Source organism: Cryptomeria japonica, chromosome 11 (assembly GCF_030272615.1).
Source record: "Cryptomeria japonica chromosome 11, Sugi_1.0, whole genome shotgun sequence".
In the NCBI taxonomy this organism is placed as follows: Eukaryota; Viridiplantae; Streptophyta; class Pinopsida; order Cupressales; family Cupressaceae; genus Cryptomeria; species Cryptomeria japonica.
This window is the reverse complement of record NC_081415.1, coordinates 633707437-633721720: the sequence shown is the minus strand read 5'-3', so window position 1 is coordinate 633721720 and position 14284 is coordinate 633707437. Positions and strand designations below refer to the sequence as shown.

The 14284-nt window shown below is 35.7% G+C and overlaps 1 protein-coding gene across 4 annotated transcripts; it reads right to left on the bottom strand.

Annotated features, from left to right (window-relative positions):
- Positions 1–11029: 11029 nt before the first annotated feature.
- Positions 11030–14011, bottom strand: LOC131063170 (protein XRI1). Of its 4 annotated transcripts, none has more exons than XM_057996952.2 (9): positions 13768–14011; positions 13105–13242; positions 12879–13010; positions 12641–12795; positions 12477–12558; positions 12301–12397; positions 12111–12142; positions 11967–12026; positions 11030–11854 (listed from the first exon to the last, which is right to left on the bottom strand). In XM_057996952.2, exons 2-9 carry the CDS (start codon positions 13172–13174, stop codon positions 11577–11579), a joined length of 906 nt encoding a protein of 301 aa, XP_057852935.2. In that variant the 5' UTR covers positions 13175–13242; positions 13768–14011; the 3' UTR covers positions 11030–11576. The 4 variants fall into 4 exon arrangements, with proteins under 4 accessions (XP_057852935.2, XP_057852936.2, XP_057852938.2 ...); XM_057996953.2 differs by having other exon boundaries at positions 13655–13779; XM_057996955.2 differs by lacking the exon at positions 13768–14011 and having other exon boundaries at positions 12301–12394; positions 13105–13693.
- Between the last annotated feature and the right edge of the window lie 273 nt (positions 14012–14284).

The following is a 14284-nucleotide window of genomic DNA, read 5'->3' as shown; positions in this document are numbered from 1 at the left end:
ATTTTTCCCTTAATTGTGTTTTCCACGTCAAACATATTGGTGTTATGTGTGTTGTTATTGTTGTTATCTTTCTTTTTGCTACAGTTGACCAGATCTGAGATTGTGCTTAATTGATTTAATCTGGTGAAAACTGATTCACCCCCCCCCCTCTCAGTTTTCCTTCTTCTTGTTGCCAATAGTGCATAACTGAACCTTAATCATATCATGACACATCTTTCAACATTATTAAAATATATTTGGACTAACCAAAAATGAAGGAACACATTTTGTCATCCATTTATCAACACTATTGTCAAGACAACTCACTGTTAACCTCTTTACCATTGGAGAGAAGCTCAAAATATTTTGTAGGCCCAAGATAGAGCATTGGAAACCCTCTACAACCTTCCTATAACATCTTTTGAAGACATCAATCATTATATGCTCGTGCATAAGAGTAACATCACCAAACTATAGAATATAGTGCAAACTAGACCAACTGTATGAAATCATTATGAAGAATAACATGCACTGAAGCACAGATAACTCTGAAACTCTTGTCACTAATCCAACACACTCTTCAATCACATCCCAAAACCACAAGATCATACTAATAAATGTGGTAGAATTCAAAGCATTCTATTGACCCAACTGAGACAACTTGTACTGCCAAACTATGAAACACAAATCCAACCCTTATAGATTTCTCTGTACAAATAATTACAACTTGAAAATTGGTAAAATGATATTTGGCATGTTTCAATGCATGATTGTAGAACCACACAAGAGGAAGGAATGCAGAGTAAAATACTGTGACGCAATAATAGGGAACCAAACTATTTTGTACTTAGACAAATTTTCTTTGGCATCCAAACATATCAATAAACCAAAACATCATAGAACTAACCCTCAGAGCAGGTAAACTTCATCCAATACCACCGCAACATATGGTCTAATACATACTATTTTCTCCAAGTTAGTTTTCTCCGGACTAGTATAATGACATCAAGTAATTCTCTGGACTATCTTCAACATCTCTGATCATCGACACAATTATTCTCCAATATCTTCAACATGTCTATGCACCATCAAAGAACATTAATATCCTCCACACATACTTCAATTATCTCCTTGTTGTTAATACATAGTGTCAGACATCAAGTTGACATCAATGACAACACATATTGCCAACAATCTCCCCCTCTTTTATGGCAACACCATGTATATATTTACAAGCTCTCCCCCTTTCACCAATAACTCTTCCATGTGTACAAACAACTATTCTCTCTCTCCCCCTTTGACATCAAGGACAAAGGGAAAAAAATATCTGCTTCAAAAAGAATACTATACATACTCCCCCTATCAAAGTGAAATACTTCAAAAATTTTCCCTTTAGATGGAGATTCCCAATCAAAACTGTTATTGTATAAAAACTGCAAAACTAAAACTTATCTTACTTAAGCCTTCTTTGAAGAAAATACTCTTATATTTTACCTTGAGCTCTACACAAGTGGTGTCTCCTATAGCTTTTGTAGAGGAGGATTCAGGTCTAACATTCAAACTATATATGTAGATCTTCAACAACATCAATACAGTCTAAGGTCTTCATCTTTTTCTTTATCAGCTCTGCATCTCTCAAAATGCTAACCAAGGAAGCCAAACTTAACTATGCAACTTTTCTTAACATACAAAATTACTTCTTAATATGATCTCTTTGTTCCTATAGCAGAGATAGTTGCACATGAAGCTAATCAGTTTATGCCCTTATAGAGCCATCCTTATCACTTGTCAAGTCATATGCTTCATCTAGCTAAAAAAATTGTGACTCAATTGAGTCAACTTGTCCCTTTATACCTTTTGTGTGGTTTGGCCAACTCAGACAAAACTAGTACAATATTGCCACATCACTAATATTATTCTTAAACAATTATATGTTTTTCTATAAAGAGGTGTGTGCATTTGTACATTTATTAAATAATCCATCTTTCCTAATGTCATTGAACTTTCTTATGGCTTCATTTTCTGCTTTGTTTTCTACATGTGGCATATGAAATTTAAAGGAACCCATAAGAAACCTCAATTTTTTGTTCTGAAGAAAATGATGGGTCAATGTTTACCTCTGGTAAGCCCTCATGTATGAACCTTACTACTTCATCAATGAGACCAACTTTCTTCACATTATCATGAAATAATTCTTTCTTGGTTCATGTTTGCAATAGATCTCCTAGTTGAAACTTGTGAAGAAGGGAACTGTTTGATAGATCAATTTGTCCCTCTTGAGTAGGAATATGTCTTAACTATGGAGTTACTACCAACTCAAAGTGCATTTGAAGACCTAGTAGGTCTTTGAAGGAATTAGAGGATCCTTCACTAGTATTTTCTTCATTGCTCTTCTCAACACTTGCAATAGTACCTTTTTCCTTTTCTACATTAGCTGCAGCCTCTTCTATATTCATTTCAAATCTAGTTTCTCCTTTATCTTTTGTTTCTCCTTAGGTATTCTTTGTGATTATTGGAGCACTTTTCTATGTGGATCCAATTGATAGTATTTGGACGAGGGAGACACTCATCAATCCTCTTTTCTAATCTTTGAGATTCATTATCATACTTCTCTAGAGGAGGAGTCTCCTTGGTTTTTGCATGTAATGGTGAAAAATTAGCGTTTCACCATAGAAAGAAGAAACTACTATTTGTGTGGCTTAGAGACCATTACATTCAAAAGAGGGTCCAATCCAATAGATCTAGTCACAAACCAGCAAGGATTAGGACTGAGAATTTTGATTGGATTGGGGGGGAGTTGATAAAACCTCTTTTGTGAGTTGAATTACTAAAATTAGGGTAAAAGTGCTAGAAATTGAAGTAGAAATGCAAAAGCAGTAAGCTACAGTCGCGAGATTGAGCCACAAACTTGGATATGAGCAATGTAAGAAAATCCAGACCTATTCCCAGAAAGAGCTCCTAAAATGTCGAGATTGTGGTGCCCGTCGCTCTGGTCCTCTAAACTTTTCACACTCCAATGGATGATTGATTCGTCACTATAAATAATTCTTATTCTGAAGATCACAACTTGGTACATGTTTCCTACACATAGATAGAAAGGGGAAATAGGATGGGAATAGGGGCTTGCCTAAGTCAAACCCTAGTTTAGGAATTAACCTTGAGTGAAATATTGAAAACACTAAAATAAATAATGAAGAGATATACCTCAGATTTACAATGATTGATAATGACGCTTTACTTCTTGAATGTAACCACATATGCTGTATGAAATGGCATGAAGATGCCAAAACCCAAATCACACACACATGCTTGCATATGAATCATATAATGTTTCTCCACAATGGACCAATGAAGAATATGCAGCCTTGAAGACTTCTAGAGATGCTTGATGATGAATGCTTCAACACTTGAATGATAGATTGCTTGAATACGGATTTATTGGATGCCTTATGATTCTCCTATATCTACCGAATGAGAGGCATGGACCTCCTTATATAATTGCCCATCGAAAAACACCTTAATTTTCTGACATAGGCTGACATAGAGATCACAATCCTGGTAGCTCATTGTGACTGTTAAGAGGAGAAGATTGGGGTCCTAATTAAGAGGACCAAGGCGTGGTAGGACCATGGTGCCACGCCTTGGTCCCAATGAGGACCATGGCACCATTCCCTGGTCCTATCTCATTTTAGGGCCATAAAAAAAGGGCCATGTGATGTGCTAAGTGGAATGAGGTTAAATTTGAATGGTATAAGCAAAATTAGGTCATAGTCCATCTTTGGGACATGAATGCTGAGAGGAGGGCCAAAATGTGGGCTAAATTGTGAGGGAGTACAATTTAGGATGCTACAATTAGCCCCTACTTTAGCGAGAGTATGAGCCTATGTAAATACTCATGGTAAAGTAGATGAAAGAGAGATGAAGAAGAGGAGCAATGAGGAGCATAATCACAAGGATTATAAGACATCCCTAATTTCAAGGGACCAAGCCCCCAATCGTGGGATCTTAACTCACTCAAACATATGCAAAGGCACACAAGAAAAGACAAAAACAAAAAGACAAACAAAGGGGCCAACAAAGACAAACAAAGGCAAAAGGAAAAAGACCCACAACACAAAAGCTAAAGACCAAAGACAAGACCTCAAGTCAACTAGCCAAAGAGACCTTAATATCAAAGTCTCAACCACTAATATCATTCTTGAAAAATTCCATCTCAAGAACACAATTGATCACATAAAAGAGCAAAGCATGCATCATCCATGAACCATTAATAGCAAAGCTATAAGTTCATGAGAAGAAGGAAAGAGAGAGCATGGATACACACTAGATGTGTTTTTCTAGGTAATCCATGAGAAGAATTATGAGAAATGACATGGACACTTGCCCCTAAATGTGTTGTTCTACGTGATCCATGTTGGGGAGGAGAATAGGAATAGTCTAGTCATGTTCCACTAGTTCCACTCATCCTCATGTGTGTGTACAAGTGATGTTTGGTTTCAAGTGTATAGTACCTCGTATAAGAGTTTGTTACCTCTGGTTTCAAGCGCTCTTCAACCTATTTAAGACATATAATGCAAATAAAAATGTGAAGGGGCAGCTGTGTGAATGCCAAGGGGCGAATGTCTGGTTCGGGAACATCTTGTGTAAGAGTTTTTCTCTAGTTTCGAGAATGTGTAACCCCATCTAAGACATATACATGCCTAGTTTAGAGAACATCTTGTGTAAGAGTGTTTTCTTTGGTTTCGGGAATGTGTATCCCCGTTTAAGACATATATCAAATGTTGCGTCTGGTTTTGGACGTGAAGTATCTCATATAAGAGTTTGTTTTCTCTGGTTTCGAGTAAACGCCCCATTTAAGACATGCAAAAATATGGTACAATATAGTACAAAGAGGGAAATATGGGTGCCCCCCCATCCCTCCCCCCCCACCCCCTTAAGATGTCAACATAGCCCTATGTTGATGTCTTAAGGAAGCTAGAACAAGGATACCTACCTTCAACACCAAGGAGATATCCTTTAAGCAACAATGTCATAAATCCAAGCTAAAGAGGGAGTACTCTTCAAGCAAGGATAAGATAGTTGAAAAAGAGATATCTTGCAACAAGTGTTTAGAGGATTCTTGAAGGAGAAGAGATATTTGCTCAAAAGGCATCTACCTCCAAGAGGAGTTTGTTGAACAAACATAACATCTTCTACCAAAGGAAGGGAAGGATAACAAGAATGCATATCTTCCCCGTATTGCTAGGTGAAAGGGATTCTTGACGAAGGATGACACACTTTTGAGGCAATGCAAATGGGGTAAGTTTATAATAGGATATACATTGGCGAGTGAAAAAGAGGTTGTATCCAAGGACGTACGCCTCTTACATAAGAGAGAATCCTTGGGCAAGCAAGAACTTCACACAAGGAATGACATTAAATCATAAGCAAACACCACTCAACAAAGGAAAGTGGATCCTTAGAAAGGAGAGAGAAAAGGGAGAAATCATTGTCCCCCAAGTATAAGGACAATGAGAATAATTAAACAACCTCTAAGGAGAGATTAGACACAAGCAAATGCAAAATATACTCACATGAAGGAATTGTAAGAAAAGACATTTATATATGTGAAATGCAATTCTTAAGAAGAGGTAATCTTCAAAGAGAAAGAGAGAAGCAAAGATCACAAATTCCCTTAAGGAGGGATTAGTCATAAGAGACATGCCATTTCATGCAAGAAAGGATACCAAAACATGAAAAATGCAACCCCTAAAGGGAATAGTGATACTTTCGATAGAGAGAGAGAGAGAGGGATAAGGTTCTTGCCCCCCAAGTATAGAAGCAAGAATGGACCATGTTGCTACCCCAAGATGTTTGAAATTGAAAAATAATCACCTCTTATGATGAAGAGCCCCCAACTAATTTAACTACTTGTGTCCTAGGGTGAGGAGCAACATGGAGGGTGAGAAGAGTGCTAAGGCACTACTTTCTCACCTAGAAGGAGAGCAATATCAGTTGAAAGATTTATTTGAGATTTATCAAAATGATCTTGAACAAATTCCTTAAATGCTTTACATTTTCCAAGAGAATGACAATAGCTACGATGAAAAAGTCAATGCTCATCTCCTTCTTTATGCTTTTTGCTAAATTTTACAAAAGGAAAAATAGCAATCTTGTCATATTTTAGTTTCCAAAAGATTCTAGTTGCTAAACTTTCTTGATCATCAACGGAAATAGGCTTTGTCTCTTGTGATGTAGAATTAGGATTGTTAGAAGAAGAAGGATTGTCTATGATTTTAATTATTGCCATATAAAATTATCAATTAATTAATCACCACAACATTATAAAATCAACCCAATATAATAATTTAATAAAATACCACATAGCTCTTAACAAGATGACTTAACCAAAATAGTAGAGCTGACATTATATCATTCTTCGATCAACTTGCCATTGGGATTAGGGACACACTCAGACTTGTGAGACCAGGGGGAGTCGATGTCTAGTACCTGCAACCTTGCATAACACCAATGTCTATGCACAACATGTGTGTGTGTACATATACAGTCACAAAGTAAACACATAGGTGAAAGAGAATCGCAACATCACACCCCGCTTATAAATGAGTGGTGAGACATCGTCCCTTTTTCATCCACAATAGTGAGACATGTTAGCAAAGACATAATATAATAAATTACATCAACATCATTCGCATTTAATGTAGAAAGCAATAAACATGAACCGCATTTCCTATATAGTGATTAATCATGAAGTTAATCATAAACCTAACTCCATTAATTAGTCCAGAATATAGAATTCAACATCATAATAATCATAACATGTCCACTATTACCAAAGGGAATATCAATATAACAAATGAGACAAGAAGCAAGGAGCATCAAGAACACAAACAAACCCACAAGTATTTAACACATCCTATCATAAAGGATGAATCAAGGAGAGGCACTACAGACGATCATTAGCAAGTTCGCTAGAGTGCTCAGAATATTCAATAGATTTTCCAGGATGCTTTGGAGGATCAAAATATTTTGAATGGGAGGAATTTATTTTACTATTATGCTACTAGGAAAAGGTGATGTTGGAATTAGGATGTTGATGGGAGTTTGATGATCAGTTAGCTAGTTAAATGTGTTGTTAGGGAAATACTAGTCAATATGGAAAGCCAACATCATCAAAAACTTAGTAAATGCCAACCAAACAAAGTCAACATTGTCATCTCTAACAATGTAGGGTACAGGGCATACTTTATAATTGTTGATTGACTTTTTTATTATAATTTCTAGAATTAAAAGATTAGAGATAATTTTTTAAAATTTTGTGCAAATTTTTGGAGAAAACCCAAAAAAATCAATCCCATGCCAAAATGATGTTGTATGGCCTATGAGAAATAATGGCAACTGGGTGCCATATAGATTTCAATGCAAGGGTCCGTACTGTTAAATATTTTTCTTTTTTTTTCAACTTATCCTAATTTGGTGAATTGATAGACAATCAAAAAGTTTTTTACCATTTTGGATCTAATGGTCATGTCTATTTTCTCCAAGGTGAGGTGATTTTCCTCTCAAAATTTGAACAAGAAGCTATAGACTTGGTGCTTTGATACCATGTTGGAGTTGATAGTGAACCCCAAAGCTCACATTTGAAAAAAACCAATCCATGATTGAGTGCCATGCAACCTTGAGACAGAAATTGATCTAGATAAGCAAGATTGATATACCTGTTTTGATTGGTCTGAATAACTTGGATTATTACAATAATTATAATGAATGTTTATAAGAATAAAAAGATGAATCCCTAGGTTTAGATTAGATCATTACAAGTGTTCTCATCCTATGCTATGTGATGAACTACAATTAGTTCAATCTAAATATAAAAAACACTCCTAAGTTCAGTTTTAAGAGTAATAAAATAATAAGGGGCCTCGTTATTGATAATTGCTTAGGTGATTATCCTAATTACTCCAACACAATGGGCCACACAATACAATACTTAGGCTTCTTTCAACATTTTGACAACCCTTCAAGAAGCACATTTTACAATCATTGGTATCTATGGAAACTGCTTCCTTAATGGATGAGGTGAGAGTTCAGATGAAAAAACAAATTTAAATTTGATCATGGGTGAAAGAGAGAATGAAGAAACAAGTTTAAATTTGAATCCTAAAGGGACTGTAGTTGGCATTTCATGGAAAATGGTAATATAGAATTATTAAAATTAGTGGTTGTTGTAGCCCCCATCACTATATAACATATGCATATAGTTTTGTCTGGAGAAACAACATAATATGTCATGTCAAAATAATAATATGTCTTATATATGCTATATTTTGTATAAAGAATATCCAATACCTTCAAGATAAAGGTTTACATAATTAAAAATAAACTAATAATTGTAATGAATGCATATTCTAAATATGATTTAGTATAATTGTATTAGTCAACTTGTACTTCATAATAATATACAAAACCAATGAAAATAACAATCTTACAACATTTAAATAATATTGTTAATAAATTAAAAAACCACTCATTTTTTTTATTATTTAAAATAAACTAAATCTAAATTATATTTTCCCCTTCAATCAACCGCACCAAATAAACAAACAAACGATAACTTCCTTTTCCTATTAAAAGAGATTAATTTCACAAAACAAAGACTTCACACAATAAACATCAGTTTAGTCTTCCTTGTCCATGTTAGTTATTGAGAAGCACTTATGAACTGGTCAAGATAATTTACTGACCAAAATTATCTGTTGTCAAATGCACAATTGACAAGCTTTGGTAAGTTAACAAGTTTTTGAACCACATTGCTGTCCAAACTTTGATTAAGCATATAATTTGAAGTTGTAATGTTCTCTAGTAAATCCAAGATGTTATCATAGATTACAAATATGGCCTTTCAGTTTCTCTTTCAGCCCAAAGGATCTAATAAAATAAAATGAAGTTTTATTGTTCTGTAGTAACCATTATTATATAAAGGTAGGTAGGTCTTTTTATAGTTCATAATGAGCGGTCTATATATGAACCCACAGATGGCTTATAGCGATATGGTTCATAGATTTCAAATATAACCTCTCAATTTCTCTTTCAGCAGATAGGAATCAATAAAATAGCTTTTCAAAGACACATTAATTAAGTTGTACCATGAATCCCTGTGTGGGGGAATTTTATTGCATCAGTGCTGAGTTTCTTTTTACAGCTTGTCTGCAAAAGTAGGATCACTTCAGGACCAAACTGTTGACCTTATTTTAATCATAATTAACCAGTCAGAAAGTCCTGAATGCAGCTTATGTCCCCACATCGTTTGCCTTAAAGAGAATCTTATGGCTAAAGTGGATAGACCCACCTGCAACCAAGAAGCTAATTTCAGTGTCTTTTCTTTTTTGTTTATTTCACATAAATGGTAAAAGGCAAAAGATATCAATACAAGAATTCTTTACAGAAACTTTTGCAGTGCCTTGAATATCCAACCATAAGAAAAGGCTGGCAAAAATGGCCTTTAACATTGACTGGTCAAGACCTTTATAAAGAGCACTGCCTGATTCAACTGTGCAAATATCAGCAACATTGCCCAAGATTAATGAGAACAAGAAAAAAGGCCTTGGTACAAGATAAAGTTTTTCTTTGCCTAAAAAAAATACAAGCATTGTAATCTAGAAAGATTCTTATATTGGTACACAAAAGTTAAAGCATAATGCTAATCATAGAGAAACTGCAATTTCTTGTTTCACAGTCCTCTGTTGTGCATTTTTGGTCACGGTAGGCTGGTGGGCCAATCTGGTTCTCTGTAGTTTTTATTTAACTTTGAGATCCATCTTGATGCCAGGTAAAGGCTTGTACTTTTAATTGTTTATAAAATTCGCCTGACTTTTGCAGGAATTCCTGCATATGTAACTGGACCAGGTTTTTCCAACTCTAGTTAAAAATGCATTTAAAATCAATCACAGTTACAAGACATCCCATTGCAAGATACTTCAGATCATCAGAAGTTCTTAATGAGCTCTCAATTTATTATTATAAAAATGGAGGGGTGCAGAGGTGAATTTGATACAAATATCATCCAAGCATTCTAATCATAATTCACTAGCAAATAGCTATCCCCCATATCCCTGGTTGTGACAATAATTGCTCTCTTTTGCTTATATTTCGGGAAAATTGAGTTTAAGTGCTCGAGTATTCCAAGAGTTTTTAAACGCATATAGGAAAAGAGGCATATTTATTTTACTAAAAATTTATAAACATAATTTTCTGAAACCCAGCATCAGGTTAATTTGGACTACAAAAATATTAGCCAGATTAGTACAGGACAGATTATCCCAGATTTTCTTCTCAAGATAAGGTCCGAGATCTATAATATAAAGTTGTAAATTAGAATCTAAAACAAGCGTAGGGTTAAGAAATTCATACTGAATAAAATTCTGTAATTTGAGTTTGCCTTGATGGTGTTCTTCATCAGATCTGTATGTTTGGCTTTGGAATCTGAAATGAGGTTCTATATTTGAATTGTCACAGCAATCAAATTGCACAAATAAAAATAGCCAGTTGCTCAAACCCATCCCACCAAGAACAATAATTTAGCTGATTCCACGTAACTATTTGTTATAGTCCTCTGCAAACCTAACAGAAAAATTGATTTTACCGTATGGGTTAGTCAAAATATACACATTTTAAATTATATTCCAATCAATTTCCCAGAGCCAACATAAATCTGTCTTAAATTCAAAATGGATTTCATAGGTTGAAAATCAACAAGAAAATACAAATATGACTGATCTTAAAGCAAAACTTGCATTGGCATCTTCACATATTTATTTGCATATTACTACAACTGTCTCCATTGAAGCGGTTGTAAGATAGGTCTCCTGTAAAATTAAAGGAAAACCAGCATTCAAGTTTCAGATCATTGGTAGATGCTCATATAGTCCTTGTTCTACATCACAACAATTCTGTGCCATAAATGTGGGTCTCTCTTCCATTCAAGATGGACACCACAGGTTCAATTTGTGTAGCATGAAAATTCAGATACAAATGATATTATTTATAACTGTCCATAGAATCTGCCGCAATTTTATTGTATTTTAATATGCTGTTTTCATTTAAATATTATACTAAAGTCCTCTGTAAAATTTTGAAAAACCTTGCATTCAAGAGTCACTCCATGGATTGGTCCAGATATAATCCCTGTATCTTGGCCCCAAAATTTCTTGGCACTGATATGTATGTGCCTACAATCCAGATGAGCTCCCCTGGTTCAACTTGAGAGAACATTTAAAATTCAGACATAAATTATCTTACAATGTAACTCGCATTGGTATCATCTGGTCTTACATTGGTACAATCCCCATCTTGCATGTCTCTGTGATACATAAATCTGACATTTCTGATAGCCTAAGAGGTATGCATATTTCTGCCTGGTGCAGGTTGATCACATAATAAAGAGGAAACTGAAAACTGATATATAATTTACAACGCCTGACATTATGACATTTATAGAAGAATTTCCAAGTAGTCAGATCCGAAATATCGGGATATTTATTCTCTGCACAGTTGAACCCAAAAAGACACTTGCCTCCAGCACGGATAAGTTTGGTCAATCAGCCTTTGGTCCTCATAATAGTAATTGTTCCTTTCCCCTCTGTGTGAATTTTGGTCAGAGCAACTACAGCCTTCCCAGAAAGCCCTGATCCAGTGGAAGCAGCAGATGGAGGTTTAGCATGATCACCAACAGGGTGTTGAATCGGCCTAGTTGGCGGCATTAGAATCCGCTGGTTAATATCCTTAAGAGTCACATCTCCTTCTACTCCACTGGGTTTCACTACTGCAAATGGGTATGCCACAGGTGTTGCCAATTTAGGCTTACCCTGCGAAACAACTATCCTCCAAATGCAAGTATATTAGATTGGCAATTCTTATCACCTAAGGAAAGAAAATTGAGCAAGACCATTATAACATTATGGATAACATTCTGGAAAAGGTTTGCTTACCAGACAGGGGAAGTTGGGCAGAAGCTGTCGACTGTAAACCAGGCAATGAAACTTCCTTTTCTGTGCATAAAGATGTAAATCATATAAATCAAATTGTCAGGCTTGCGCATGCAGTTATGCAATGAGTTTATAGAACCATCATACCTGGATTTGAACACACAGGTACCGGGACACACCTACAGTGTTCAAATAGGGTTTAAACAAATTACACAAGCATCAATAATTGGGTTTGAAGATGAAGAGGTAAAGCCAAAAATAAATATTCAATCGCAATTTGTTCTAAAATAGATTGGCTCCAAAACAGCCAAGGAAGAAACTCAATTTATTTACTTACAACTGTTCATGGGAATCTAAATTCAGGCCTTCTCGTTCTTGGATATATCCAAGCATCCAGTTTTCTGAGGCTTCATTTGCATAATAAAAGTTTTCTTCTGCTCATAAAATTTGATCCATTATTGCTCTGAATAAGTATAAAGCAGTCTTGGCACATAGCTTGTTTCGAATACATACCAGAGAACCATAAAGCAACACTTCCTGAATCTGGTACCTGCATTTCCTCATATCCACTTAACAGATCACTGCCACAACCATTCTGTTAACAAAAATGATTCCCATAGTTAATATTTGATTATGAGATTTATAATCTGTAGATATCGCAAGTGCCTGTGACCCACCAGTGCTGTGGCTTCTTCAAATTGCTGAATTGGGTCGGAAGAAGAAATGTCAGTTCCAGAGTGATCTCCAGAGAAGAGAAGCATCCGCCTTCTTTTACACCGGGGACTGTCCTTTTCACAGGTTTCTTGATTGTCTGTGACCTCAAGCTCAACTGCTGCAAACCCAAACTACATTAATTTGCTTATTCTTAAAATAGACTGAAATCAATCTCAGAATAAGGAGATAAATCCAATTAACCTTGTTTGTTGGCGATAGAGGATGTGGGCATTGTGAGCTCTGCTACTTCAGATGAAGGAGGTGTGGATGTAAACAAAGTCTGGGCATCTGCCTCACTCTGAGCCCATTCATCCCACAGAGACTGAGATATAACTGCTCATTGCCCACAAAGATCAGATTGTATATTAAACAAAAGAACGGAGTAAGGAAGCCCAAAAAACCAGAACCATAAAAAAAATTCACTGACCTAATGGTGAATCGGCATCCAATGTCAAGGATTCCTCAATCCAATCCCAAGAATCGTTGTTTGCATCCATAGCAAAAACTCAACAACAACAACAATACCCTTCTTGACCGCCTCTTCCTAAAGCACCCTCATTTCATTCTGCGGATAAAATGGAGATAATATTGTCCAATTTAAACACTCCCGTGACATGCATGAGGTGAGCAATCATACTCCTATTCGACAGACAGCTATATTTGAATTAAACTTTAACTCCCAGCCACAAGGCAACATTATTCAAATGCCAGAATTACGGACTGAGTGAATTACAGCTACCATGCAGCAACAGAAAAACACTTAATTTGAACCATTAGGGAAAATGTGTGGAGTGGGTAAATCTCTAAACCAAAATCAAAACACCAACGGATCAAAACAATCTAAAACAGTAGAAGCAAGAAAGTAAAATGCCATCATAATCATAACTGTTACAAGCACTGCAGTGCAAAGAAGGTAAGAAAGTCAAATACAAGTAAAGGACAACCAGCTTGGAGGAAGTAGTTGATAAAATAACAACCTCTGAGAAAAAACAAAGAGATTCCTAAGGGTATTTCAATGCTCCGGCTGGAAATTTTACCACCATCCACAAATATATATACAGCAGATAAGACATTGGAGACAAAAGGGTACCTTCCTTACATGTACTGTACTGCTACAGCTACCATTTATCTACCTTCCAACCTAGGTAACCAATTTAAAACCCATAAAATGTTGAATCTTGACTGACTGCATTTGTCTTATAGTATATGGCACTGTATAATCTATTAACTGTACTGTCCCCACAAAGTCACTGATCAATTTATTACTGTGTAAACCCACTGAGCTGCTCATCTCTGCCCCGTGATTAAACATAAATAACTCCACTCATCAATCATTTATTCATTAATGTCGAAGTGCCCGGAAGTGGGCGAGTTACTGCGCTAGTTATATAATAAATATAAGAAAGTTTGTTTTTTCTCTCGTGTGAAACACAGCTCACTACGCTTGCAACACGTACCCCTGTTGAACAAGTTTCACAAACATGACAAAGTCGTCGCTCGTATATACTGATATTCACACTTTTTGAATGCTTACTGTGCTCCAGCGTTAAATTCTTCCCATGTTTTGTGGGAGAAAATGCGTGACAACTTAACGAGGGAGCAGCGGA

What these genes read in the sequence shown, in the direction of transcription:
- LOC131063170 (XM_057996952.2), bottom strand. Translation starts at nt 13,174, where the DNA reads ATGGATGCAAACAACGATTCTTGGGATTGGATTGAGGAATCCTTGACA. An exon ending in ACCTGTGTGTTCAAATCCAG is followed by an intron (nt 12,027 to 12,110) that starts GTATGATGGTTC and finishes CTTTATGCACAG; the next exon opens with AAAAGGAAGTTTCATTGCCT. An exon ending in TGCCCAACTTCCCCTGTCTG is followed by an intron (nt 11,855 to 11,966) that starts GTAAGCAAACCT and finishes TTTGGAGGATAG; the next exon opens with TTGTTTCGCAGGGTAAGCCT.